Source organism: Rhinopithecus roxellana, chromosome 12 (genome assembly GCF_007565055.1).
Source record: "Rhinopithecus roxellana isolate Shanxi Qingling chromosome 12, ASM756505v1, whole genome shotgun sequence".
In the NCBI taxonomy this organism is placed as follows: domain Eukaryota; kingdom Metazoa; phylum Chordata; class Mammalia; order Primates; family Cercopithecidae; genus Rhinopithecus; species Rhinopithecus roxellana.
The window spans coordinates 7,323,822-7,351,309 of NC_044560.1; the positions used below are offsets into that span (position 1 = coordinate 7,323,822).

The following is a 27,488-nucleotide window of genomic DNA, read 5'->3' on the forward strand; positions in this document are numbered from 1 at the left end:
CCGTACAGGTGGCTTTCATGCCTGCTACCTTCCAGTTGGATTTGGCCAATGGGAGACACCTGCAGGAGACAGGAAGCCAGATGGAAACGTGGCCAAATGTTCCCCAGCTCCTTCTGGTGGGGCCCCTGGGTCCCTCCACCCAAGCTCTTGGGTGGAATTCTTCTTCAGCTGCTGCTCTCTTGGATTCAGGGAGACCTCCCATTCCTTTGCCCCCTTCCCTTTTCTCCTAAGAGTACTTCAGTCCTCACTGGTCCCTGCCCCAGTGCTGCCTCATGCCTCATTGGAATTCCTCAGCCCTGCCCATATCTTTGTAAATCATCTTGGAATTAAGGTCCCCTTATTTATGATCTTTCATGGAACATCTGTTTCCTGCTGGACCCTACCTGACACAATATTCTTCCCCCAACCCAAATGGCTTCAGTCAAATAGAGCCTTGTAACAGTCAGATGGAAGTTGCATCCACACTTCCTGTTGCACAGGTGGGTGCTAAACAGGGCTCCTCCTTGGCAAGAAGTTGACCACTGCTCTGGCTGAGCAATTCTAATGCTTCCCCTGTTGTCCACTGGGAGTACTTGGTAGTATTCAGTGGGTGGCTGATCTGGTCTGCAGGGGTCAAGTCAGCTTTACCCACCTGCAGGCATGGCTGGAAGGCTGGCTTAGCAAGGTCCCCCTCCTTCTCCAGGTGATCTCTCTAATGCCACAATCAGGTGTCTTAAGCAGCAGCTCAAGATGTGCTTGTTCCCAGAGCCCTGAATGAAAGCTTCCAGCCCCTAAGGCTTGGGCTTGGAAATTGGCACACGTCTGTGATGTCCGCCAGTTCCACTGGTCAAAGCAGTCTCCAAACATATCTAGTTTCAAAGGGAGAGATCATAGACCACCCCAGCCCCCCGCCAACCCACCATCTCTCAATGCAGGAATCTCAAAGAATATGTGCCATCTTTCATCCAACACATATTCCTTCCTCTCATTATCATCACCTTCTTCATTTGCTGAGAGCTGGGGTCACAAGCCATTGTCTGGGGCCAAATCTATCCTGCAGATTGTGTTAATTTGATCTACACCAGGGTTTCTGTTTTTAATTAGATGACTTGGACCTGCATAGACTCCCTGTCTCAACACTGGTTCCACTCTTCCCGCTACCTGCCAGGGGCTCACAACTTGGCTCCCGGGGCCATCACTTGGTGGTCCTGGATTAGCACGTGCAAGGGATGAGTCGGATGGGTCACACACAAGGACACTCATACATACAAATTATCAGGACTTTTATATAACTCAGCTCTCCCAGTCCAATTTCTGTAAATAAATGCTGGTTCAACAAATGTGTAGACCTTTTTTGAAGTCTCCAAGATGGTGTTGGGGAAAAAGCCGGGACTGAGAGAACCAGGGACCAATGTTCTTGTCACTGTACTGCCTGGTGGCCTTGAATAGATCGCCTGGCCTCCCTGGGCTGTTGCTTCTGCATTGTGCAGAACCAAGAAAAGATGTCACCCCTGTGTCGTGCAGGACAAAGGCTGGGGTCACCCCAAATTTGAGGCCCAGCTCCTGCCTCTTGTCTTGGGCAGATCACTCCATCACTCTGGCTTCGGTTGCCTCCTTTGAAGATTGGGGCCACAAGGTGAATCCCGTGGGGCTGTTGCAAGGATGAAATACAGTGCCAGGCACAGAGCACTTGGTCCTGGCAGGCCCTCCTGTCCACTCTGATGCTCTGTGCCTGCGTGGGGCCTTTGGAGGCCAAACTCCCCCGCCCTAGCTGAGACTCACTGACCTCTGTGTCTAGCACAGGGGCTGACACATAGTAGGTGCTCAGGGAAGCCTTGTTGGATTGAACTGACCCTTTGTCAAACAAAGTGGTAGCAAGAGGAATGAAAACATATGATCTTTTTTTTTAAAGAAAGAAAACTTGTGTAAGAATGTTCTTAGCAGCTTGAAGCATAGCAGAGCCCAACTGGAAACTGTCCAGGTGCCTTTTAACAAGAGAATAGCTAAACAAACGTGGTGTCTCCTTGATATGGCATACTACTCAGTGATTAAAAGGAATAAACCATGGTACACACACAGCAGGGGTGGATCTCAAAAACATGATGCTGGGAGAAAAGAGCCTTCATTGGAAACTACGTACCGTATAATTCGTTGATACGAAATTCTAGAACAGGATAAAATGTGAGAAACAGATCAGAATAATGATCATCTCTCGGGTGAGGTTTGGCTGGGAAGGAGCAGAGAGAATTTTCTGGAGTGACAGTAGTGTTCTGCATCCTGAGACGGGCTCAGCTTACACTGGTGCATGCATTTGCCAAAACTCAAAAAGAGCACTGAGTTGTACTCTTGAGATGTGTGCAATTCATTATACGTAAATTTGACCTCAAAAGAAAAGGAATTGTAAATAACTATTGAACTCTAAATAGAGGGTTTAGGAGTAAACTGTACGGGTGTCTGCAACTCACTTTGGAAGTCATCAGGTAAATAACGCTGTGTGGCTGCCTCAAGAGGGATGAATGGAGGGTAGGGGAAGATATGATAAAGCAAACATGGTTGCATTTATTTATTTATTTATTTATTTTATTTTGAGACAGAGTCTCGCTCTGTCGCCCAGGCTGGAGTGCAGTGGCACGATCTCAGGTCGCTATAACCTCTGCCTCCCAGGTGCAAGCAATTCTCGTGCCTCAGCCTCCTGAGTAGCTGGGATTACAGGCGCCCCCACCACACCTGACTAATGTTTGTATTTTTAGTAGAGACAGGGTTTCACCATGTTGGTCAGGCTGATCTCAAACTCCTTCGCCCAAGCAATCTGCCTGCCTCAGCCTCCAAAAGTGCTGAGATTACAGGCACGAGCCACCGCACCCAACCCATGTTCACATTTTAATTGTGGAAGCCAGGTAATAGGTATATGGGTGTTTGCCTTAAAGTTTTTGACACTTTCCTGCATGTTGGGAAATGTTCATAATCAAATGTTGGGGGAAGAAAACATGAGGCTGTAGAACTAAGCTGGGGCTTATCTCTGAGCCTCATCTATAAAACACAGACAGCACTATCCAGACAGGGGTCCCTGGGATCAAACAAGAAGCAGTGAATAAAGAGGAGCCCATGGGGAACTGGCAGGAAGCAACTTGATTCTTCTAAGCAAGCGGGGCCCCACCTCCTCATTTGGACGTCAGCTTACATGTGACCTTCTGAGGCTGCCCTCCCCTGGTCACCCATCTCTTCTAGCCATCACCCTATGTTAATGTCTGCATGGCAGTTCTCTCTAACTGATACATCTCTTCCATCTTCCTTAATTTAAGGTATCTGTCTCCTGACAGTAGAATGTGGATTCGAGGAGAAGAGGGACATTGTCTTATTCATGGCAATATCCCTAGCACATAGTAGGGACACAGTAACTCTTTGTGGAATGAAGGAAGCAATGAGTAGGGCCTACCTAAGCTCTAGCATAACCCCTCAAGTGCAGAATTCTGCCACCCAGAACTTGCCTATTGCCAACGCCACCCCCATAGAACAGCAGGAAGAGAACATAGAGATCAGCCATCCCCATCCCATTTAACGGATGGGGGATCCAAGGCCCAGAGAGGGAATGCAAACTTCCCAGCATCCACTACCAGTGAGTGGCTGAGCAGAGATGGACCCAGGTCTCCTGGCTCCCAGCTCAGTGTTCTTCCTCTCCAACTGGCTGCTGGGGCTCGTGGTAAAGTGCTGATTCCCAGGAACAGCCGGCAGATGGACAGACAGGCTTCACTGGGCTGGGCTGCCCTGATGCCATGTGTTAATTACAGCAGACAGGATATGCCAACCTAGCAATGTTTGCCGGTGCGCCCGCCCCTTGTTTAGCAGGTGGGCAGACTGGCGCAGGCCGCTGATCTGCCACGGGTCTGCCGGCGGCCGATCATGCTGACACAGGCCCAATTGTGCACAGCACCTGCTGAGTGGGGTGGGCCAGGCAGATTGGCACAGTCAGGTCCCTCCCCAAGGACTGGCAGCCCCTTCTGACTGCATTGGTCAGCCAGACTGGTATAAGCTGGGCATCTGTCCCGTGATGAACCCTTGCTGAACACAACCTGTCTACACAGGTGTGCCTACTGACCGGCAACCCAGGGAGGTAACATGGGGACTGAGTGCTGACCATGACCGGGGGAGAGATTGTAGGGGGTGTCACAGGCAGGGGATCGGGGAGAGATTGTAGGGGGTGTCACAGGCAGGGGATGTGGGCCAGAGCCTCGCACACAGGTATACAGATACTGGGATCAGATAGGACTCTGCCATGCTCCCGCCCCAGCACCTGCCCTGTTGACTGGTGGGATCCAAAAATCAAGTTTGCAGCCCTGAAAGAAGGGCTGGAAAAGTGGTCTCTTCTCTCTAACCCAATGCCTCTTCCCAATTGCCACCAGTTCTACTATTTACACTGCAGCCGGGGGATTTCTCTGATACCGATAGAGCTGGTCACTCTCCTGTTTGAAGCCTTCAATTGTTCCCCATTTCCCTCCAATAAAATAATAGCAATAATAATATGCATTATTATTAGCATTTTACAGCTAACAGCACTCAGTTATAGCATGTGTACTATACGAATGACACCTCCTTTTTTTTTTTTTTTTTTTTTTTTGACAGAGTCTCGCTCTGTCGCCCAGGCTGGAGTGCAGTGGCATGATCTCGGCTCACTGCAACCTCCACCTCCCAGGTTCGTTCAAGCAATTCTCCTGCCTCAGCCTCCCGAGTAGCTGGTATTACAGGTGCCCACCATCATGCCCAGCTAATTTTGTGTACTTTTTTTTTTTAGTAGAGACGGGGTTTTGCCATGTTGGCCAGGCTGGTCTCGAACTCCTGACCTCAGGTGATCCACCCGCCTTGTCCTCCCAAGTGAAAGACACCTCCTAAGCACTTTATAGGGAAGAATCTGATTCATCCTCCACCCTAGAAGGTGGTGCTACTGCTATCCTCGTTTTACAGGTAAGGAGACTGAGACAGGGAGATAGGAGACCTCAAATTGACTTGAACTTAGAGGTCTGACTCCAGAGCATAACCACTACCAAACCCAGACTCCACACGTGTGACCCATGACCCTTCCACACTAGGCCCTTCCACACAGCACCCCCAGAACTTGTCCTGAATTCCCCTCACTCTCTGCCCAAGCCTTGCCTTCTTGTTGATGCCTGGGGGCCCCCATGCTCTCCTCCTGTCTGCCCCAAAGGCTCTGCTTCATCCTCCAAAGCAGGGCTCAGGGTCCCCTTCTGGGCAGGGCCTGCCCTGGACCCTCCCTGGCAGAGGTTTCCGACCCCTACCCCGGCGCCGTTTCCACTCCATGTCCCAAGCACCTGCTGCTAATGTTTCTCTCCCAACCCCAACCTCCACCTCACCCATTCTGTGGACTCCCTGATGACCCCTCTGTCCACAGGCCTGGCCCACAGGAGATGTTTATGAATGAACAAATGAATGAATGAATGAATGAATGAACAGGTGAATGAGTGAATGAATGAATGAATGAACTGGTGAGTGAATGAATTAATGAACAGGTGAGTGAATGAATGAGAAGCTGAGGTCACTCGGGTTACAAGAATGCACACTGAGGGTGCATAGTGAAGAGTGGCTTTCGGCTGGGTGCAGTGGCTCACGCCTGGAATCCCAACATTTTGGGAGGCCAAGGTGGGTGGATCTCCTAAGGTTAGGAGTTCGAAACCAGCCTGGTCAACATAGTGAAACCCCGTCTCTACTAAAAATAAAAAATAAAAACTAGCCAGGCATGGTGGCGGACACCTGTAATCCCAGCTACTCGGGAGGCTGAGGCAGGAGAATTGCTTGAACTCAGGAGACGGAGGTTGCAGTGAACTGACACGGTGCCACTGCACTCCAGCCTCGGCAACAGAGTGAGACTCCATCTAAACGAAAAAAGAGTGGCTGTCATGGAGACACAGGTGGCTGAATAAGTCCCTCCTCTTTCCTCCTCAGCCCACTCCTTCCAGAATACAAGAGGGGAGGGTATTTGTTAAGCTGGGAAAGAGGCCCTGAGCCCCTCTCTTTAGGGGTGAGCAATGTGACCCTGAACCCTGTCTCTAATGCTGGGATTTTCCAAGAGCATACTTGTCGGAAGGCAGGGAGGAGGCAGCAAGGAGCTGGACATGATCACCTGGTCTGAAGGAGGAACCTGAATATCTCAGGTGCTGCAGCTGTTCAGCACTCAATGGTGAACCTGGGCTTTTAGGGTCTGGATTCCAAGCATCTGGATTTGGGGGTGTGGTGGAAAGAGGATGTGCTTCAGAGCCCAGCGCCTGGCTCCCAGCTCTGCTGCCACCTCCCTCTGTGAGCCTGGGCATGCCCCTCCCCTCTTTGGGCCTTGGCTTTGCCTTCTGTAAGGTGAGAGACCTAAATGGGATGGTCAAGGGCGCTTCTACTCTGAATGACCTCCTAGGGCACCAAGGGTCTGGCAGTTGATGGCCCCCTGGGAAAGCTGTAAAGAGGCCCTGGTGAGGAGTGGTCCTGGGGGTTCAGGACAGTGTCTCCGGTTGTGGTTCCTGACCCCTGTATCCAAATGACCCGACGAAGCTTGCTAAAAATGCAGAATAAGACTGCACTCAGGACTCACTGAATTTGAACCTAGGATGGGCTTCCGAGGAAACTGACATATTCAAATCCCACCCCCACTCTGGCCCAGGTGATCCCACTGTGCACTGAAGTTTGAGTGTCTGGCATCTATCTGAGGCCCTTTCTATTTCCCCTGCTTCCTGTCTGCTAGTCCCTAAAACATGAAGGGGGAGCAGGGTGCTGCACAGGAGGTGGAGAAGGAGGTCTTAGAGCTCCCATGCATGTGTCTGATAGAGTTTGGGAGACTCAGGTGGCTGGGTCATGAATATGGGCTTTGTGTTCGACTGATGGGAGCCTGTCTGGGCATGGGACATGGCAAGGGAGCAGAGTTGGCATGACATCCCCCGCCCTGGCAGATACGACCTGACATTTGCCAGAAACTCATTCCCTTACACGCACACACAAACACACACCCTTTCCCAGAGTGAGGAGCAGGGTATACAACTGCACTTACAGCTGTGGGTGCAGGCATTGTGCACGCACAACACTTGAGTCCATAAACTGACACGCAGCCCTGAAAATGCCTGCACACACTCTCTTACACTCCCTGTAAGACCTCCTGGTCTTCCCTGTGCAGACATCTAAAACTATGTATGAACATTCTCATTATTACTTTGCCTTGCACACATACGTGCAGCCTCGTATGCAGCCTGGAAACACACCTATTTGTACAGTCATCTCTACTGACGCACGTCTGCATGCCCATACCCCGTAGAACACAGGCTTCCTCGTTCACAGCAGGCTCACCCCCGGGGGCTGGGGCCCCAGCTCACAGCAGTGGCACACACCTCCTCACACTTGCAGGAGCATCTGTCCACATGTGGGGTGTGGGGCCCACAAAGAAGCTGCAGCCGCTCTCCTCCCTGCCACTCTCCCCCCAGCCCCCAGGCCCATCTCTGAGCTGCTGTCTGCCATCGCACGGTAACCAGATGAGACAGGCAATTTATGACACCAGCTGTCTCTGTCAAAACCAGATCTCCCACACACACCAGGGGAAGCCAATTACCTTGAGCCCAGCCCTGCCAGAAACGGGGGCCCACAAGGGAGAGCAGGGTCTGCCCAGAGAGGTGGGTGGCACCTGACTTGAGGATTTTCTGCCTCTTCTTGTCCTTGGGAATCTGGCATCCTCTTCCCCCAGGGCCCCTTGGGGAGGACACAGCCTGCCCTATCCTCTGTGACGGTGCTTCTCTGGCCCAGCTCCCAGGCCTAGGAACCGCAAGAGCAGTTTCAGGGTGGAGAACAGGTGGGCAGGGAGGTTTAGGGGAAGAGTGGTCCAGGGTCGTTATGGCAACAAGAAAGGCAAGAACCCTGTGCCCCTCCCCCTACACAGCAGGCGGCCAGGCGGCTGCATCATTCTCCCGGGCTTCCTCTCTGCCTTCATTCTCCTCACCTCTTCCTTCAACACCCCTGCCCTGGTTGTCCTCTCCCTAGAATACCTACTCCCTTTCTTGTCCCCCTGCCCAAAACTAAATCCAACTCTACTACCTGAGCCACTTCCTGTCTGGGCTTTGGAATCAGACCCAGGTTAGAAGCTCTCCACTTCACCACCTCCTAACTGGGAATCAGCGCAAATGGCATCCCTTCTCTGGCCATGAGTTTTGCATGAAAAAAAAAAAGAATTTCATTTCTATAAAAAAAAAAATGTTGAACAAGGGAGGGTCTTCTAAGTACCAGACTCTGTTCTATAATCGGGGATGCAACATTGAACAAAATGAAGTCCCATCCTGGGCTTCAGGCTTCACTGGAGGAGTTGGAAAGCACATGTTTCAGAAATTTAGGAGGGATGAGGAAGTTTTCCCACTGTCCTCATCTGCTTTGTTTACAGCCATACTCCCAGCACCAAGCACAGCTCCTGAAAGGACCTCAAGCAATAAACAAATTCACAAAGGCGCCAGTGGACTCAAGCTCTAACCTGAGGTTGACTTGGTCTAGCGCCATCTTTGTGCCCAGTCTTGCAGGGAGTTTTCTAGGCATACTTTCTGAGTGGCTGGGATGGCGGCAGATCTGCTTAAGTGAACAGGGAGTTCCTTCCTTCACTGACTCATTGGTTCATTCCACAAATGCACATTGAGCATGTACTACATGCCAGTTCCCGTGCTAGGCTCCTGGGATCAAGTGAGATGAGCAAGGGACTCCCACATGATAGTTGCATGACAGAAGTTTCTAGATTTGCTCATCACCTCCCACAGTCTAGAAGCTGAGCAATAAATTCACACTAACAGCAATGTCCACTTTCCTTTGCATTTTACAAGATGCTTTTACATATGTTTGTTTCTTTTAGTATTTCTTACAACTCTGGGGCATGAGTTTGATTAATATCCCTCACTTTACAGATGAGGAAACTGAGGCTTCGAGACAATCAGTGACTTTTCTGAGAACCCAGAGCCAGGGAGTGAAGCACCCACAGTAGAACTGAGTTGCTTTCTAGCCCTCATTCATCTCTTGCATTATCTAACTTAAGGCCCTTTTCCCCATACTACCATGAAAGGCAGGTATCGCCTCAGGCTGTTTACAGCCAGGGAGCACCTCTTGCCCAGGCTGGGATTGGAAGCTGTGCTGGGCTGACACAAGATCCCAGGCACCATCCGCTTCTCTATATCTAAACAGTTTATTAAAACCCTCCTTGCAGACACTCTCTCACGCTGCCTGGACACGGAGACCTCAGCTGCTCCATTTCCAGGAGAGCAAATTCCTTCCCGGATGGAGAGGAGTTGGGATAATGTAGGCAGGCAATTTAAACAGCTCCAGCAAAATACACCAGCAGTTTTCACTCTCTGCCACTATTACACTTTCCAGCCATGGCGGGATTGGCCCATAAGTGGGATATCAAGTTTATTACAGCTATTTCCAACCTGTAATTGGTTTTGTGGAACACATAGAGAATGAGGTTGGGAAGGTGGGGGGAGGTGATATTTTCCCCCTTTCTTTTTTTTTCTTTTTCGGATGACGGCACCCAGGGACATGAGTGAGGCAGCCGAAGTTGGAGACTTATTTATTTTTCAAATTAAAGAGCCAGGCCGGTCGGCGGACTTTCACACTGCTGGTTGGACTAAGTCCACCGGCCACGTTTTGATGACTCTACTTGTAAAGCAACCTGGCTTGGCTGCAGCCAGATTTGCTGGTTGGGGTCGGGGGCAGCCGGGGCCCAGAGGTGGGGTCTGGCAGCTCTGGAGCATGAGAAACTGTGATCTGTAGGCTGACTCTTCTAGAATCAGAACACTGTGGGCATTCAGGGTAGCGAAGAGTCCTCAGTTTCCTCACGGAACATTTAGGGAAACTGAGTCCCAGAGAGAGGAACAGTGCAGAGACAACCTTTGGGACTTAGAACCTAGCTCTCTGCCTCTCAGAAACTTCTACACAGTGTAGCTGGTCATTTGGGGAATTCCTGGCTGAGATGCTCTCAGGATGGGTGAGAAAAGAGACACCTGTTCTTAAGAACCTATGTTACGGTCTGCTGCCATCATTGCAGTCCACCTACCCTGACCAACCTCCTTACTTTGGACTTAAGAAAAAATACATAATAGCTAATATGATGGAGTACTTTCTGTTACGATGACATGAGTTGATGTTTGCAAGCAATATCTGGCACAGGGTAGGCACAAATGCATGCCAGCTATTATTATTTCCATCACGTTACTACTACCACATGCCAAGCAATCCCCCGGGCTCTCTGTGTGTTCACTCATATGCGCTGAAATCTCACACACGTGCCTTACAGGGAGGCATCATCCTTCCCATTTTGCAGATGAGGAAACAGAGGCACACAGAACTCTCCGACATCACCGAGCAATCAACTGAGTGGCATAGCTGGGATCTGAATCCAGAGCTGTATGACCCCAAAAGCCTCTGCACATTTTCCATATCTCCAGCCTCACAGTAGGTCTTTTGCTCTCTTCTTTTGGACTAATCCATGCTGACCGGTCAGCTCTGCTGTTTACTATTACAAGTAGAATAACTGTGTGACCTTGGGCAGTTCACTTGCCTTTTTCTTGGCTGTGGTTCCTCTGTCTGCAATTGTGGATGATGACACATGTCTCTTGGTATAGTTCACTTATTCAGCAACCCTTCATATGCTGGGCACTGTGCTAGGCTCTGGGACACATGGCTTCTGGAGCTTACAGTCCTGAGATTCCAAGGAACAATGGAAGGGAGGGCTGGGGGACACTCAGCCTGTGTAGGCACTGATTAGGATGCAGATTCTTTTGCATAACTACATGCACAGCTTCTTCTGTCTGGTCCAGGTGTACCCTTTGCAGGGTTAGGATGCTTTCCTGCACAGAATATCATTAATGCTGGGAGCTTTAAGAAAGAGAAACCCTGCTGGTTCCTTTTGGAGCCTCACATCGGGGGTGGTCTGAGGCCACTGTCCTGCCTGGGCCAGACTACTCTTACCAGGGAGTCCCAGACAGATCAGGGTCCAGGCACAGCAGGCTGTCCTGGGACCAGTCTATCGCAGAGCAGCAAGGGCCTTTTCCCTTTTCTTCATGGTATTCCCAGTGCCTGGCACGTGGTAAGGTCTCAACTCATTCATTCACTCATTGATTCCTTGAGCAGATATTTATTGAGCAAGTGCCATTTGCTAAACTCTGGAAACAAAGAATGAACAGGACAGATAAAGACCCCATCTTCAGCAAGGCACAGTGGCTCACGCCTGTAATACCAGCACTTTGGGAGGCCGAGGCGGGCAGATCACGAGGTCAGGAGATCATGACTATCCTGGCTAACATGGTGAAACCCCGTCTCTACTACAAATACAAAAAAATTAGCCAGGTGTGGTGGCAGGTGCCTGTAGTCCCAACTACTTGGGAGGCTAAGGCAGGAGAATGGCGTGAACCTGGGAGATGGAGCTTGCAGTGAGTCAAGATCTTGCCACTATACTCCAGCCTGGGTGACAGAGCGAGACTCCATCTCAAAAACAAAACAAAACAAAACAAAACAACAACAACAACAAAACACCCATCCTTGTAGATCTTATGTTCTAGGAGCAGCTCATATTCAAGGACCTGTTTGTTTGTTCAACAAAAGTCTGTTGAATATGGAGTGAATGAAATGACTCATTTCAGAAGTGCCTCTCGCTCTGGGGCCAGGCAAACCCATACATCCGCAGGGCTTGGCTTACCTTGTCTGCCCTGTCAGCTCTGCGGTTGTTGGTCTGCCCTGGCCTGGTGGTCCCTGCCCACTGGCACCATGGGAGCCTCTCAGAGCCCATGAGACCTGCTTGCCTCCAGGTACTTGCTCAGGGCATCCCTGCACTCTGTTTTGAAGCTGCTATGATGACTACTAGCAAATTCTTGGTCCCTGCTCTCTGCACCCCACTCCTTATAGACACAACCCAGCCTTCTGGCACCTCCCACCTGCCTCCCTCTCTGGGTGTGGGCTCCCTTCTTTCATTTACTGAATTTTAGCAAGAGACAGTTTGCTCTCCAGCCCCATAGACAAAAAGAGATCTGGAGGGTGGGGAGGGACACAGAAAAAGAGATGGTCCAGAAAAGCGTGAGTGCTTGTGAAAATACCCCATGAGTGAGCACTTCCCACCCACCAGGGACTCTACTAGGTTCATGTAATCCTCACAGGGAGGAATGTTGCCTTATCCCCATTTCACAGATGAGGACACTGAGAGTAGGGGAGGTGAAATGACTTCTTCAAGAGCACAAAATTAGGAACCAAAATCAAACATTCCACTGGGGATGGAGGAAATCAGCCTTGCTTTATGCTCCAAAGCCTCCCATAGGCAGAAAGAGCCAGCCTAGGACCGAGCACTCCCTGAAGAGCCTACTTCCTCCAGGAAGCCTTCCATGATCACCTCTCCCTCCAAGGGGATTCTTGGCTCCTTCAGAAGCATCAGAACATCATTGGATAACACTTGGTCATTACCTGTTGCTGCTGCAGCCATTATCTTACTGACTCTGGAACCTCAGCTAACTGTGGACTGTGTACCTCTTGTGAATAAGGTCATAATGGACTGCGACTGTGTCTGAAATGTGTTTCCTTCTCTGTCGTGAGGCTGCAACTGCCCTTGTATGTCTCAGGTGTGGAGAAATGTTTCTAGAATTAAAGGCGAGGTATCGTCCAGCACACCCACCACACCTTCTGTCCACAGCATGTACTAATCCCCCATTCCCACTTGGCCTCTTTCTTGGGCCCTCTAACCACCAAGAACCACAGAATAACATCCTTGCAAATAGCTGCTCGCCTGCTGGCCTGCTGGCCTGGGACCTGAGCGTGTCTGAGTCTCCCATTTCCTTTACCTTCCAGGAGGCTGAGGGAGGAGGGAGTGTGTACCACAGAGAGCTGGGACAGTGGGGCCTGCCCTCCAGATCCCTCACGCTGCAGCGGAGATAAGCACTTGTCTCCAGCTGCCTGAAGCAGGTTTCACAGAAGCAGTTATTTACTCCTCCGGCTGACAGTGAGGCCCCAGACACAGCCCCAGAGAAACAGATGTAAATAAAACCAAAGGAAAACTAGGCTCGTCCTTGAAACTCCCCTGTCCCTCGGCCTGAAACAGTGATTTACGACTCGGATAATTCTTCAGCGCTTTATCTGGGGTGTGTGGGTATGTGTGTGGACGTGTGGGGTGCGGGTGTATTTTCCTAGTAATAAAACCCTCAGTCTCAGCGAATAAATTTGAGGAGACAGTTTTACTGACAGATTTTTTTCTCTTTTGTGTAATAAAAAAAATGGAGTGAAATTTGAGATTGGGACGATATGGGCTGCCGCATTTTAGGAGGAGATAAAAAAGCAGTACCTGAAGAGAGGCGAGGCCAGAAGACGGGCTGCCAGCTAAACGGGCAGGATGCCTTCCGCTTTATGACTTTGGGAGAAAAATCCTCACACCTCCACTGAGATTCTGACATCCTTTCTCCTAATGAGCCCGGCCACCAGGGGTGGAAAGGAACATTGAGAGGCATTCAGTTCACTCTCAGCCTCTTCCAGCCTGGTGCGATGGGATGTGAACTCTGGTCTGGAAGGCAGACACTTGTCAGGAACCCATTGTGGGACCTCAGCTGACTCATTTTGCCTCTCCAAGCCTCAGTTTCTTTACCTGCAACGTGGGAACATTCTTGTCTATTCAGCTCTGTTCCCAGGGACCTGGTACGGCCACATAATGCGATGGGCTTAAAGCTGGGTTTCTCCACCTGGGCACTGTTGACATTTGGGGGCCAGATAATTCTTGGGAGGTGGGCAGGGGGTGGTCCTGGACATCGTGAGATCATCAGCAGCTTCCTAGCCTCTACCGGCTACACAAGAGTACCAAACCGCACCTCTCCTCCCCCGTCGTGACAACCAAAAATGTCTCCTGAGCTTGCCGTATGTCCCCTGGTGAGCAAAATCACCCCCCAAGTGAAAAGGCCCTGCTTTAAAGGTACTTTGGTGGCTCTATAAAAGTCAAATGGGAGAGGCGGGGATGGGAAGGGGGTGCATGGAGAACGAGGAGCCCCTGGAGGGTCTTGGCCCCCACCCCAGGCTGGGACATTGGGAGGTGGGGCGATGGAAGCTCTGATCCCAAGTGCAGCCAACTCTCTTCTCCAACCCATGCCAAGCCAGACACAGTCAGCTCAGGGACATTTTTCTGGGTGATGACAGTGGACGCAGAGTCAAGCTGTGGTTGGTTAGGGGTGGGCATCTTTCTTGGGGTGAGTGCAAACATGGATCCCAAGAGGAGAGGAGAATCCTCCTGTCCCCTTCCTCCTCTATCTCCCTCCACTCTCATGGTTCCATTTCAGAAGCTGGGCCTGTGGTGCAGAAGCGGCCAGGTGAGAGGACGTGGTCCTCTGTCTCCCCTCTGCACATGGTCGGAAAGTGCCACGCCCTCAGAAGGGAAGAAAGTGACACTTGTGCATGTCGCTAAGTCCCGACAGAGACAGGAGGGGTGTGGGATTATGGAGGGGTGAGGAGAAGCCGTGGCCCTGGGAAGTCTCACTGCTGCTTCCTCTCAGGGTTCCAGAGCCTGCGAAGGCCTTCTCATGATTCTAACCACCCCCGGTCCTCGCAGAGGCCACTTTACTCTTTACGAAGCTTGCAGTCTACGGAAAGTGACTGGTACAGATGTAGCCTGTGTCTGCACACAGCTGGTACTCAACCAATGCTGGTCAGATGCATGGAATCTCTCCCAGTAGCAACACCACCTAGGCCAGAGAGATGTGGTCCAAGTCAGCTCGGGTACCTATGTGCTGAGAGGAGCCCAGCTGTGTCCAGGGCCAGTACCCCCAGGCAGGGGACAGGGGGACAGATTCACACTCCAATCCTCATCTTTTAGCCTGGGGAAGCTGCTTTCAGCATCCCCCCTAGCCCAGCCCCTTGGAGACACCCGTCCCTAGCCACCCCTCTCCCAGCCCCTCTCCCCGCTGCCTCCACCACGCAGAGCTGCAGGGAGCTAATTTCACTTCTCGAGGCCCAGGCATGAGGCCTCCCCATTGCAGGCTGTTAGCGTGGAGCCCAGCTGAGCTGCAAGAGGCTGCAAGCTCCCAGTCTATAATAGAGTTGCTGAGACAAGCGGAAAACTGCAGCCGAGTAAACAGATAAATAATTGAAACAGTGACAACACATACCTTGCTGCTTTGTGGAGTAACACTTTCATTAGCTGGAGGCAGCGCAGATGTGGGCAGGCGGGCAGGCGGCAGCTGAGGGCACGGGACGCTTGGGTTCGCTTTCCATCAGCCGTGAACAGCGGGAGAGCCCGGCAGCCTTGGGCTTCCAGCGCTGGCTTCATCACCACCTCCCTGCCTTCTCCCACTTCTGCATTCTTAGGTGAAATGGGGACTTCATGTCCTCCCTCCTGGCCCATCCCAAGAGGAGGGCAAGTGCCCCACGCTGTCCCCTTCTGCATCACCCATGCCAAGATGTTGGGTTCCTGGCCTCCTCCCGGGCTCCCTGCCTCTAGTCTTGCCCCTTTCGATTCGTCCTCAATCTGTAGCCAGAGGAGCTTGTAAATCAAATCTAAGCCTGGCCCCGGGGCCCACTGCCTTCAGGAGAAACTGAACTCCTTTGCTGTGGAGACTCTTCATGATCTGGCCCACATTTTTCTTCACAGCCTCTTCTCATCCCACTTCCTTTCTGCTCCAGGTGCTGTGAAGGCAGCAAGCTTCTCCTGAGCACATACTGCTCTTTTCTGCCGCAGGGCCTTTGCTGTTCCCTCTGCCTGGAAAACTCCCACCTGTTGCCAGGCTGGCTCCTACTCTTCCTTCAGGAGGCAACTTAAACATCACTGCTTCCAGGAAGCCCTCGGTGATTACCTTATTCTCAGGATGGGGGCTGTCCTTCTTCTGGGCTTCCTGCCTGCATCTTCTCAGTGTCCTGGGGAAAGGGGTGACCAGGGCTGGCTGAACACTCACAGGTGGCTATCTCTGTGCTCTGTGGCAGGTGACGGATGGCGGCACCATCAAGCAGAAGATCTTTACCTTTGACGCCATGTTCTCCACCAACTACTCACACATGGAGAACTACCGCAAGCGAGAGGACCTGGTGTACCAGTCCACTGTGAGGTGAGGGCCTGTGGTGGCAAGGGGACAGTGGGGGAAGGGAGGAGGGATGCGGAGTGGAGCAGAGGGCAGTTCTCCAGCCCTTTCACATCAATCCCTTGGTGCTCTTGGGCTTGGAAGGCAGAACCGGGTGCTCCCCTTGTGGAAGTGGGACTCATTCCCTGGAGGGACATCCCCTGGAGGGAAGAGGCAGGAGAGGGCCAGGCCAGCTCTTCTGACTGGACTCCTCTGCCAGCTCCTCCAACAGTCCTGGAAGGTGGGTTTTCCAAACTCCATTTATTTCCAATTGAGATACTGAGGCCCAAAGAGGGTGAGCAAAGGGCCTAAAGTCACACAGGCAGCAATGAGACCGTTCGGCGGTGAGGCAGTTCTGCCTGGCTTGGAAGCTCATACAACATGTTCTACTGTTTCTTGTGCGTTCCAAGGCCGTAAGGGCCCGAGCTTAAGAGAGAATGACCCCAAGCAACTGGACTCCCAGGTCAAAAGCAGCAGAGTGGGGAGAAGCAGTGCTCAATTCAGAGATGCTTGATTTTCCTACCCCTTCCCTCTTTTCCAGAAGGCGGGGCAGCAGAATCAAGCCGACCCCATCTCCTTCTACAGCCTGCTATTTTCATTTTATTTTTATTTTTATTTTTTATTTTTTGAGACGGAGTCTTGCTCTGTCGCCCAGGCTGGAGTGCAGTGGCCGGATCTCAGCTCACTGCAAGCTCCGCCTCCCAGGTTTATGCCATTCTCCTGCCTCAGCCTCCCGAGTAGCTGGGACTACAGGCACCCGCCACCTCGCCCGGCTAGTTTTTTGTATTTTTTAGTAGAGACGGGGTTTCACCATGTTAGCCAGGATGGTCTCGATCTCCTGACCTCGTGATCCGCCCGTCTCGGCCTCCCAAAGTGCTGGGATTACAGGCTTGAGCCACCGCGCCCGGCCCAGCCTGCTATTTTCTATGTGTGTGGCTCCACCTCCTTCCCACAAACTCCCCACAGGATCCTAGTCCTGTTTTATTCCTTTGACACTTAACACACGCTGGTCCCTCTTCTCAAAGGGCCTTTCTCCCTTTGGTCATCTGGTAAACTCCTCATCAGCCTTCAGAACCCCACTCAAGCAATTCCACCCATGGGACCCCTCACCTTAGCTGAACCGATCCCCCAAAGCTGGTTGGCTGCAACTGCCCCAGTCCCCACCCCTCCTCAGAGGGAATCTCACTGCATTCAGGAAGAGTGCACAGCTTTGCACATGCACGCTCTTCCACGCCACACCGCCAAATGCTTTGCAAGGTGCCCAGCCTGAAAGTAGTGGTCTGCTCCAAAGCTGAAGGTGGACAGTGCTGCACTGGGCACCCTGAGGGGGACTGCAGCCAGCAAGCCCACATGACGTGCACTGAGGCACCGTGCTATGTGGATGTCTCAGCTAGTGCCTGGTACTGTGCTGTCTTTAGACTCTGAGCCTGGAGGAAGGGGAGGCCCTACTCTCCAGCATGGTCTGTGGGTCTCTCTGTGACCGTGAGCTCCAGGAGGACAAGGGATACGCTCCTCCTTCACCTTGCATCCCCAGGTCTCAGCCCAGGGCCTGGCACACAGTGGGTGTATAATGAAATTTGCAAAATGAGTGGACAGCTCAGGCTATGCTCCTCGGCCCTTCAGGCTTATTTTCTATTGGGTAAAATTAGAAAATGGGACAAGAAGATTGTAAAGGGTGAGTCCAGCCCTGCACCGAGAATCTGGCCCAGGCATCCTCCTCTGCCTGCTTTTGTGAAAATGGGAAGGTGAGTGTGCTCCCCAGGCAGCCTGACTAGTCCTCCTCCTCTCCGAGCTCTGTGCCAGGACCATGCTGACAATGTGGACATGAAGGTGTGTGAAGAGGTGTGTGAACAGTCGCACAAACTCCTTCATCCATCTAGTTATGATTTCTCCTGAACCTGCTCCCAAAAAGAAATTATGGTTTCTTAAAATATTAAAGCACACCTAAAACAACCAGTTACAATCAAGATGGAAAAGGAGATAAAAACTCATTTTGGAGAAAATAGCTATTCTGGAAACCACAGATGGTTTTGTAGTAAGTGAACTCCCAAATAATCTCCATGATTCCCAGAAACCTAATGCCACCCAGACCACCCCTGCCCGTCACTGTGTCTCTGAGAATTGCTTCCTCACCAAGCCACCTACTGCCACCAGCATGGCCTCTAGGATTCCTTGGTTCTGATTTCTAGCTAAGAAAGAAATCCAGGGACCATCTAGAACATTCTTGAGCCCCACCCTCTCCTGCTCCCTGGAGCCTCAAGGGCAAGTCCTGCTACCAGAAGGCCCAGATGCAAAGCCCAGCTCAGTCTCTGCCTACTGAATGACCTGGGACGAGAGCCTTAACCTCTCTCTCTCTGCTTCCGGTTCTTTGCCTGTAAAGCAGGCTTGACGTGACTGGCTTTGCACAATTGTTGTGGAATTTCAGTGAAATTTACGTCCAACAGCCTGAGTTCAAATCCTGCCTCTTCCACCTCCTGGCATTAGTTAAATCTGGGGCTGGTAACCCCACAATTGAGTTTCCTGACCTCCAAAGGAACATGACAGCACTAAGAGGCTAGCTGCAGCTTGTGAGGAGCTAACGGATGCATTCGGGTGAAGTGCTGGTGTCCGGTCTCTAAGTGGTACATGTTTGCTGCCATTGCCTAGAACAATCTCTCCTTCTCCCATCATAAAACAAACAAACAAACAAACAAAAAAACTCACCTTTTTACAAATCTCATAAAGCCTCCTTTTACGCACCCTTTCTGTTTCGATCTGCACAAACAACCCCATGAATGCGGACAGGTGCTACTATTATTAATCATTTTCTCTAGCCCTGTTCCTACTACAGAAGAGGGCAAAGTTCAGCAAGGCCCAACAGTCTCCCTCTGGAATGACATGAACTTGACCAGATCCCTTGTTTTTCAGTGGTAGAAGCCGAGGCCCAGAGAGGGAATGAGACTTGCCTGAGGTCACACAGTGGCATTGACTTAAGCCTGATCTTAGGAGCCAGTGCTCTTTCCTTTCCTACGTGGGAACCAGTCTCCCCCACCTTCTCTCTGAGCCTTGGTGACAGGGGTGGTCTCCCAAGCAGAGAGCACCCCAGGAAGCTGAGCCGTCCTGTTTGGTGATTACCAAGGGCAAGGGAAGGAAGGAGCAGACCCTCTGGAGCCTAAGAGGATCACGGAGGATTGTCGGGCCCTCCCAGCCAGCCATGCTGGGGGCCACTGCCTCTCTAGGCTGCAGAGCCCCGTCAGGTCTGGGGGCAGGCGCGGGACTCCGCATCTACGTATAAATGAAGATATTTACAAATTAATGCATCTCAACAAGAGAGAGTCCCAGCTCCACAGCTGTCTGAGCCGGTTCCTCTTCCACTGGGGAAAGTGGGGAGAGAATGAGGCTGAGAAGATTACCAAGAATTGGCTGAGAGCAATTTCTCGGGTAGCCTAGGGGAGCCCCAGGGGCTCCTGGTGCTTTTTGTCCCACTGAGGGGGACCTGGAGGGATGGAAGTCGGGTGGATCATCAGGACTTCTGCCCCCAGGGGGTGCAGGTGTGTATCCCCAGCTGTATGACCTCGAACAGATCATTGCCTCTCTGAGCATCCCAGAGGCCCATCTATCAAATGCCTTTCTAGGTCTTAGCCCCAGAGCCCAGAACTCCCAGGTTGGAATTGACAAGAATGTATTCCCTCCAAGGCTATTTAGCTGAGCACCTACTAGGACCCTGGCTTGGTGGAAGGTGCCCAGGGATACAGAGGGAAATGAGAAAAGCACAGCTTTGCAATCTAGTGGGGGAGACATGGCAAAATGTAGATGAATACATCATTCCACATTCTGCAAAGAAGTGATTCTAAACCATGGGCATGCAATGAAGGGGCAGGTGGGGTGCAGTGCCGAGAAGGAATGAGATGCTGGGTGCCATTTAGATGGGTGGTCAGGCAGGGCCTCTGAGGAAGGTGGCACTTGGGTGGAGACCTGAGGGCAGGAAGGAGCCCTCTGTGAAAGGGAGGAAGCAGATGCGGCCAACAGTTATTCCGCCATGCCCACATCCTCTTACCCCTCACTCTTCCTGGCAGTGCCAGCATCCTTGACGCTTCCCCAGGGCTTTCTCAGGTCACTGGAGCCCACTCAGCCTGCACATGAGGCAGGTGAGAAGTGCTGGGGAGTTGGGACCAGCCGGGAGCAGCCTTGACCAATGACTGTTTATTGGATGCATACCCGGCCTCCTCGTCCCTCCAGGGGGACAGTTCAGATGCATGTTCAGGAGGACAAAGTACCTGCTCCTCCTTCACCTCACATGCCCAGCTCTCAGCCCAGGGCCTGGCACACAGAGGATGCATAATGAAATGTGCAAAATGAGTGGGCAGTTCTGGGTCTGCTCCTTGGCTCCTTGTGGGTGTTTCCTAATGGGTAAAATCAGAAAATGGGATAAGAAGGAGGGACATTGAGACACTCTGAGAAGAATGCTATCTAATCTCTCCCGGAGTTTCTCAGTGCCCCCTAGAATGACCTTGAGAATTATCCCATGTTGACTTCCTTCCCTTCTAGCTCATTCTGCCAGCTTCCTGGGATCCCTTCTCACATAAACCCCTTGCTCCCAAATCCTTGTTTCAAGGTCTACTCTTCATTCCACCCTTCTAGGTTCTTGGCTGGGGCCCCTGTAGCAAAAGATGAATTCACAAGACAAAAGGATACAAGTCTAGTTCGTATACGTTTTAGGCGACACGGGAGGTTTTATAAGGAAATGAAGACCCACAGAAGTGGTTCGAGCTGAGTGTTTTTTGCTGGGTTGGATGAAGGATGGGGAGTCATACCTCAGATAGAAGGGTCTGAGCTAAGGGCAGTAAGCTGGGGACACTCAGCAGGGTGGTTTGTTCAGATCCCTCGGAAGTGAAGATGCTTCCTTCCTCCAGGTACAGAGAGGGAACCTCTCACGTGAAGGTCTTGTGACCTGCTTCAGGAAAAGGTCAGAGAGTCCTTCCTGGGCCTGCCATTTCTCAAATTCCATCTGCTTAAAATATTCAATATACCAAGGTGCCATATTTGAGGTGGCGTGTCCTGAACCCTCTCCCCGTGGAATGCGGCCATCCCAGAGGGCAGCTGTGACCTCCTTGGAGGTCCGAGTGAATCATAGCGAGGCTTCAACCACTCTGTCCACACACATGCTGTGTCTTCCATTTCCGGAAGCACCCCGAGGCCCTTGTCCCACTCGATCTGCTCAGGAAGTGATGAGGAGCACCGGACAGATTTCACTGGCCTTAATTCACTGGTGCAGGGAATCTAGACTCGAGGGGCTCAGTGTACTCCTGCTCCTGATCTGCCATTGCAGGTCCCTCCAACACCTTGGCCAACCCTCTTTGCCAACAAGATCCTACTTGTCCTTTCAAGTTCAGCTTAAATGTTGCTTCCTCTAGGAAGTCAACCCTGACTGCTCAAGCTCACAACCTGGTGCCGTGTCTTCAGAGTCTGCGCCGCCCCACCTCCACTAGACTGGAAGCCCCATGAGGACAGGGACTAGGTCTGATGTTTTCACCACCATCCTCTCCCCAGCCCCCAGTACAGCACCCCAACCCTGGGCACGTGGTAGATGATTCGTAAATATCTGTGGGGTGAATGAGTTCGTGGTGAACACGATAGTGGAGTGCTTTCATTGCAACACTTGCTGCTGCTGGCGGATGAACGAGCCGCCTTAGGAAAGGAACATCCAGTCCCCCATTCCTTCCCTCAACACTCACATCATTCATTCGTCACAAAGGAATTGAGTAGTTGCCATATATTAGGGACAATGATGGAGATAGAGTGGTGAACAAGACATAATCAGACCTGCTCTTGGGAGGTTTCTGATCTAGTGGGTGAGGAGAGACACACTACAAAAATGCCTTTAAAATAATAAGGAAAAATAATTACAACGTGTGATGAGTGTGGTGAAGGGAATAAAGTACAACAGTCCCCCGGGATCCATGGGGGGATTGGTTCCAGGACATGCCCAAGCAGATACCACAATCCTAGGATTCTCAAGTCCCACATATAAAATGGCACGGTATTTGCACATCACCTACGCACATCCACCTGGATGCTTTAAAGCATCTCTAGATTACTTATAATACTTACTATCATGTAAATGCTAGGTAAATCATTTTTATACTATATGTTTATTTGTATTATTTATATCGTTGCATTATTATCTTTTTCTCTGAATATTTTTGGTCCACGGTTGGTTGGATCCGCAGATTCTGAACCCATGGATATGGAAGGCCGACTGCAATGTGATAGAGAGCAGTAACAATAATGGGGTGAGGGCATTGTCATAGGAGCTTCTCATAGGAGATACCTGGAATGTATCTCCAGGAATCTAGGGACATCTGAGCAGAGATATGCAGTATAAGAAGCCAGCCAGGCAAGGTTGGGGCTTGGGAGGGCACTCCAGGTAGATGCCATGGCAAGTGCAAAGGTCCTGGGGAGAGAAAGAGCTTGGTGTGATCTGGAAGCTGCCAGAGGGCCATTGCTGCCAGAGCACAGGGAATGGGGAGGTCAGCTCACGTTCATTCTCCAAGCCCTGGAAGCCACTGAAGGTTGTGGCATGCTATGATATGTGGTTTGTCAAGCTCACCTTAGTTCCTGGGTAGAGAGGGTTGGTTGGAGGTGCCAGGAAGGAAGACAAAGCTGTCCACAGAAGAGCCTAAAATCTGACCTCCAGGTATAAAATATTCAATATACCAAGGTGCCGTATTTGAGGTAGCGTGTCCTGAACCCCTTCCCCATGGAATATGGCCATCCCAGAGGACAGCTGTGACTTCCTTGGAGGTCTGGGTGAATCACAACTGAGGCTTCAACCACTCCGCTCACACACACGCTGTGTCTTCCATTTCCTGAAGCATCCTGAGGCTTCAGGAACAAGCGTCATCCCCCAAAGCCACAGGCGGTGGGGAACAGCCCGGCGGGGTGGGGCGGGGCTGGAGGCCATGTAGAGAAAGCCAGTGCTGGGCTGCACCTTTTGATGCATGTTTATCAGGAGGGAGACGCGGGAGAGCTGGAGTAAATGGAAAAAAGAGGTTGAGAATGCAGGGCGCTGGAAGAAATGCTTTATTACTCTGAGGTGCATCGGTTCACATACACACTCAACAGTGCACAGTGAGCGTTCGCTGGTTTGAGGCACAGAGCTACGGTGCACAAAGGTGGCTAAAATCAGCCCCTGCCTCTTTGGAACTTAAAGCCTGTTCCCCTGCGTTCACGCCTGTTGGCCTATAAGCTCCTCCAAGGCTCAGCTACATCTTCTTCATCTCAGTAATCCCAGGACCTACTTGACATTTAGAAAGGAACAACAAATATTTGTGGAATGAAAAGAGAGAAAGGGGAGATAAAACTCTGAGATAAACAGTGAACAATTCAAGTAATAAAGTGATAGCTGTCATAGAGAAGATTCAGATATAACCCAATGATGAATCAGAGATGCAGAGACTGGGGAAATCAGGGTGATGCTGGCATTTGAAGTGGTTCTAGAGGTGTCAGTGGGTTTTAGACAAAGAGGAGCTGGGAGCTGATTATCTGGTTGGAGGGTCCCGTGTATGCAAAGATATGGCAAGAGGAAACAGCCCAAGTAGTGGCAAGGCCACTCCATAGGCAGACTACAGTTTCTAAGCAGAAGCCCTCTGGAATCTGTTCAAATGAAAAAAAATAAGGGATTCATTTTTAAATAGGCACATTAACTGTCTGGTTCAAAGAGCAGAGGGATTTGTTTCCCTTTGAAAAATTAAATGATCCTTCTACAATCTATTCATGTGGAGACCAAACTCTTTTTTTACAGTTGATACAAAGAAAAGTGCCATCCGACCATCATTGGTTTCAAAGTCTGAATTCTCCAGCTCCCTTCTCCCTGTGTATATTTTCACGAACCAAACGTCTTTTTTCTCTAAAATATACCTAACAGGTGCTGCTTGCCGCACGAAGTGGTCATTCATCTATTGATTCATTTGACCACTCAGCAAACACATGTTGCCTACGTACTGCATGCTGGGCTTGTGCCAGGCACTGAGCAACAACAAACACAGGCCATGCCCTTATGAAACTAACTCTCCAAGAATATCCTCAATTCCTGACCTGCTGGAAACCCATTCCTCTCTCCCACCTAGAGTTCATCCAGGAGTGTGAATGAGAGAGAGTGACATTGTTTATTTTATTGTTTTTAACAGATTATGCCTCTTAGTATTAGAATTGAAAGCCCCTGGCTTTCAACCCCAAGTGGGAACCTGGTCCCCATCTCCAAACCAGGGATGATTTTAGAAGACAGGGTTGCGGGTCTCCTCCCAGCCACTAGGGGAGCGCTCAGCAGCCTTCAGCAGCCTGAAATTACACATCAGCTGGCCAGTGGCTCATGCCTGTAATCTCAGCACTTTGGGAGGCTGAGATGGGAGGATCACTTGAGCTCAGGAGTTCAAAACCAGACTGGGCAACATAGTGAGACTTCTTCTGTAAAATAACAAATAAATATAAAATTACATATCAACTGAGCAACAAGTCACCCACTGGTGGTGTCTATACCACAGGCCAGCTCACTGACCACCTGCATCAGGATCACCTTGGAAGTTGCTTTAAAATACCAATTCCTGGGCTCCACCAAGACAGAATTTGATTCAAGCCCAGAGCAAGACCCGGGGAACCTGGAATTCATTTGCTAAAATGTCTTCCAGGTTAAGATATGGGCAGTACGATTTGGAAAGCCCGCTTCACACAATCCCATCCTCCTGCTCCGATGTGCACACTGGGGTCAAAGAATTCAATGGCAGGCACCAAGGCATAGATAATTCTAATTGTTGGTGGCCCCCATCCGCCAACAGGCGGTTATTCTAACGCCCCCACAGCCAGACCACTTTTAATTGAAGATGATGAAATAGCCAGGGCAGTCGGTGACCTCAGAGTCCATTCCCTGAGGCCTGAGTGACCTCACAGGCACCAGCCAACCCCGGAACTTGGGCTGCCCCCATGCCTGGGCTGCCAGTCATTAGCAGAACAATAACAGCTGGCATGTGCGGTGCACTCATTGGCCAGGCCCTGGGCTAAACTCCTCAGGAAGTGAGGCCTCGCCTGCAGGCCAAAGGGAAGGCCAGGAGCAAGATGCTCTTTCTATAGCTCCCTGGCCATGGCACTCTCCCCAGAGATACAGTGTGCCCGTGCTTTCCAGCTAGATGTTCCACTGGACCCAATCCCAGGCCTCCCACCTCCAGAGCTCTAATTAAGAAAGGCACCCCCCTTTGTCAGGTCCCAGAGCAACGCTCTGCCCAGACTGCAGGAATCTGCTTCCAGCCTTCCTCCCTGGTTCTCATCTCTCTGACTGGGATCCTCCCTGCTTCATCTCTGGATCCTCCGTGCTCAGCCCAGCTCCTGGGATAGATGCCCAGGGCCTCCGTAAAGATCTGTCGAATCAATGGGCTGATGAGTTGTATTCCAATGTGGAATTATCATTTCAAACAAACAGTCAGCAAAACTCTTTCCCAACCCGTCATCTGGTTCAATCCGTGGAGCGCAGATCTCAGACTCGTTGAATTCTGTTATTCAGATGCTGACATGGAAGAACAGAGAGGTATGGTCACTCAGTCCAAGGTCACACAGCTTGTGCAGGGGGAAGCCTGGGTAACGCCCAAGCTGTGGCACTCCATGGACCACTGGAGCCAGGTTCACTCATTGGGCCCCTGGGCCATGGAGCATGGAGAGCAGGTCATCTAACAAACAGTATTTTTTTTTTTTGTCAGAGTCTTGCTTGTCGCCCAGGCTGGAGTGCACTGGTGTGATCTTGGGTCCCTGCAACCTCTGCCTCCCACGTTTAAGAGATTCTCCTGCCTCAGCCTCCCAAGTAGCTGGGATTATAGGCACCCACCACCACCCCTGGCTAATTTTTTGTATTTTTAGCAGAGATGGGGTTTCACCATGTTGGTCAAACTGATCTTGAACTCCTGACCTCAAGTGATGCACCTGCCTTGGCCTCCAAAGTGCTGGAATTATAGGCATGAGCCACTGTGCCCAGCCCCAACAAACAGTAATTGATACCCACCCTGTGCCAGGTCACTTAGTAAGGGAGACTGGCACATGACCTTGTCTCTCCACCACTACACACACACGTGTGTGTGTACAGAGGATCTACCCGGGATGTTTGGACCCTCCAAGTGGGAAGTTGCCAGCATCAGTCATCACCTGTGGCAGTCCCAGGACCCTGGATGCCACAGCCAGGGAGAGCGAGTGATGCCTACTCCTGGCTCTGGGAGAGGGACCTGGGAAATCAGTGCCCTGCATCTTCTCTGCTGTCTTGGCTGGTAGCATCAATTCCATTGACTAGTGGAGAAATCTGTTTAACCTAATGTGCTTCAGATGCTCTGCCTCAGTCCCCATTGACCTGGGCACACTCCCCTGCTCCCCATCTTCCCCTGCCCCTGCCACCTTCTCCCTGCCTCCCCTATCCCGGCATTGACCCCTCAGGTTCCCACTTCTTCTCTCCTTCTCCAGGGGCTGCCTGGCCTTCTCTGCCTTTTCAAAGCCCAGTGGTGCTCCAGGCTCAGCTCCAATGCTTGGCTTGACATAGCAACCCTCCCTGACCCTCTCCCCAGCGGCAGAATCGATCCTGCCTGCTGTGCCCAGGGAGTACCCCATGCTTTCCACTTTAGCCTTCTCCTGCTGGCTCCCACCTGTCCACTTGCACATCCGCTGTCCCCACCAAGGCCATGAGCAGCCCAGCCAGGGCAGAGCTGGGCTGATTCCTCTCCACGGCCCCTCCTTCCTGCACAGGTGCAAGCTCCGCAGAGAACCGGCACCACCTCCCTAACTCGCTCCACCTCCTGTCACTGAAGGTGAACACTCTTCTCCTCTTGTTCCTTGACTTTCAGTCTTTGATTTTCATTTTTAGAGTGATATTCTTCTTTCCTTTCTCTCCCCCATTTCCAATAGCCCACTTCCTATTGGGGTGCCCTTTTCCTGCCATCCTGTGCACAGAGGCATGCATGGTGCTTTCATTCCCTCTCTCCCCATGCATTCTTGTATCTCTTGGCTAGGAGTCCCTCTGTGGTCCCCAAATCTCCCCTGCAGCACAGACTCCAGATCTTCATGCCCCAGAGGCCCCTGGAGCTTCAAGGAGGCTCCCATTTCCAAATTAGAAGGAGGGTCAGGGGTATTTCTCCTTGGTTGGGTCTTGGGTTAGTGAAGAGATTTGAGGCAGGGAACTGAGATGACCCCTGTTGCATTCACAGCTGCCACTGAGTCCTCTACCCACCTTCCCCTACTCTCTGTTTGACCTCAGACCCAAAAGGAGGCCACTGGAACTCCCAGAACACACCCTTCTGTCCCCAGCCTAGCTGCCCAGGGAGGGAAGCACTTGCAAAGTTGTCTGCTGCCCTCTGATGATGCACTAGGGTATTGCAACTTGGGGTCCGGGGGTTGGGGTGGGGAGGTTCTTGCCTGGGGCCC

The 27,488-nt window shown here is 51.3% G+C and overlaps 1 protein-coding gene across 1 annotated transcript in view; it reads left to right on the plus strand.

The window, feature by feature from the left end:
• Positions 1-27,488, plus strand: part of IGSF21 (immunoglobin superfamily member 21) — a 269,151-nt gene that overhangs the window by 163,834 nt on the left and 77,829 nt on the right. The window contains exon 3 of the mRNA XM_030912584.1: positions 15,928-16,049. Within this exon, the coding sequence (XP_030768444.1) occupies positions 15,928-16,049 (122 nt within the window). The remainder of the gene's footprint in view (positions 1-15,927; positions 16,050-27,488) is intronic.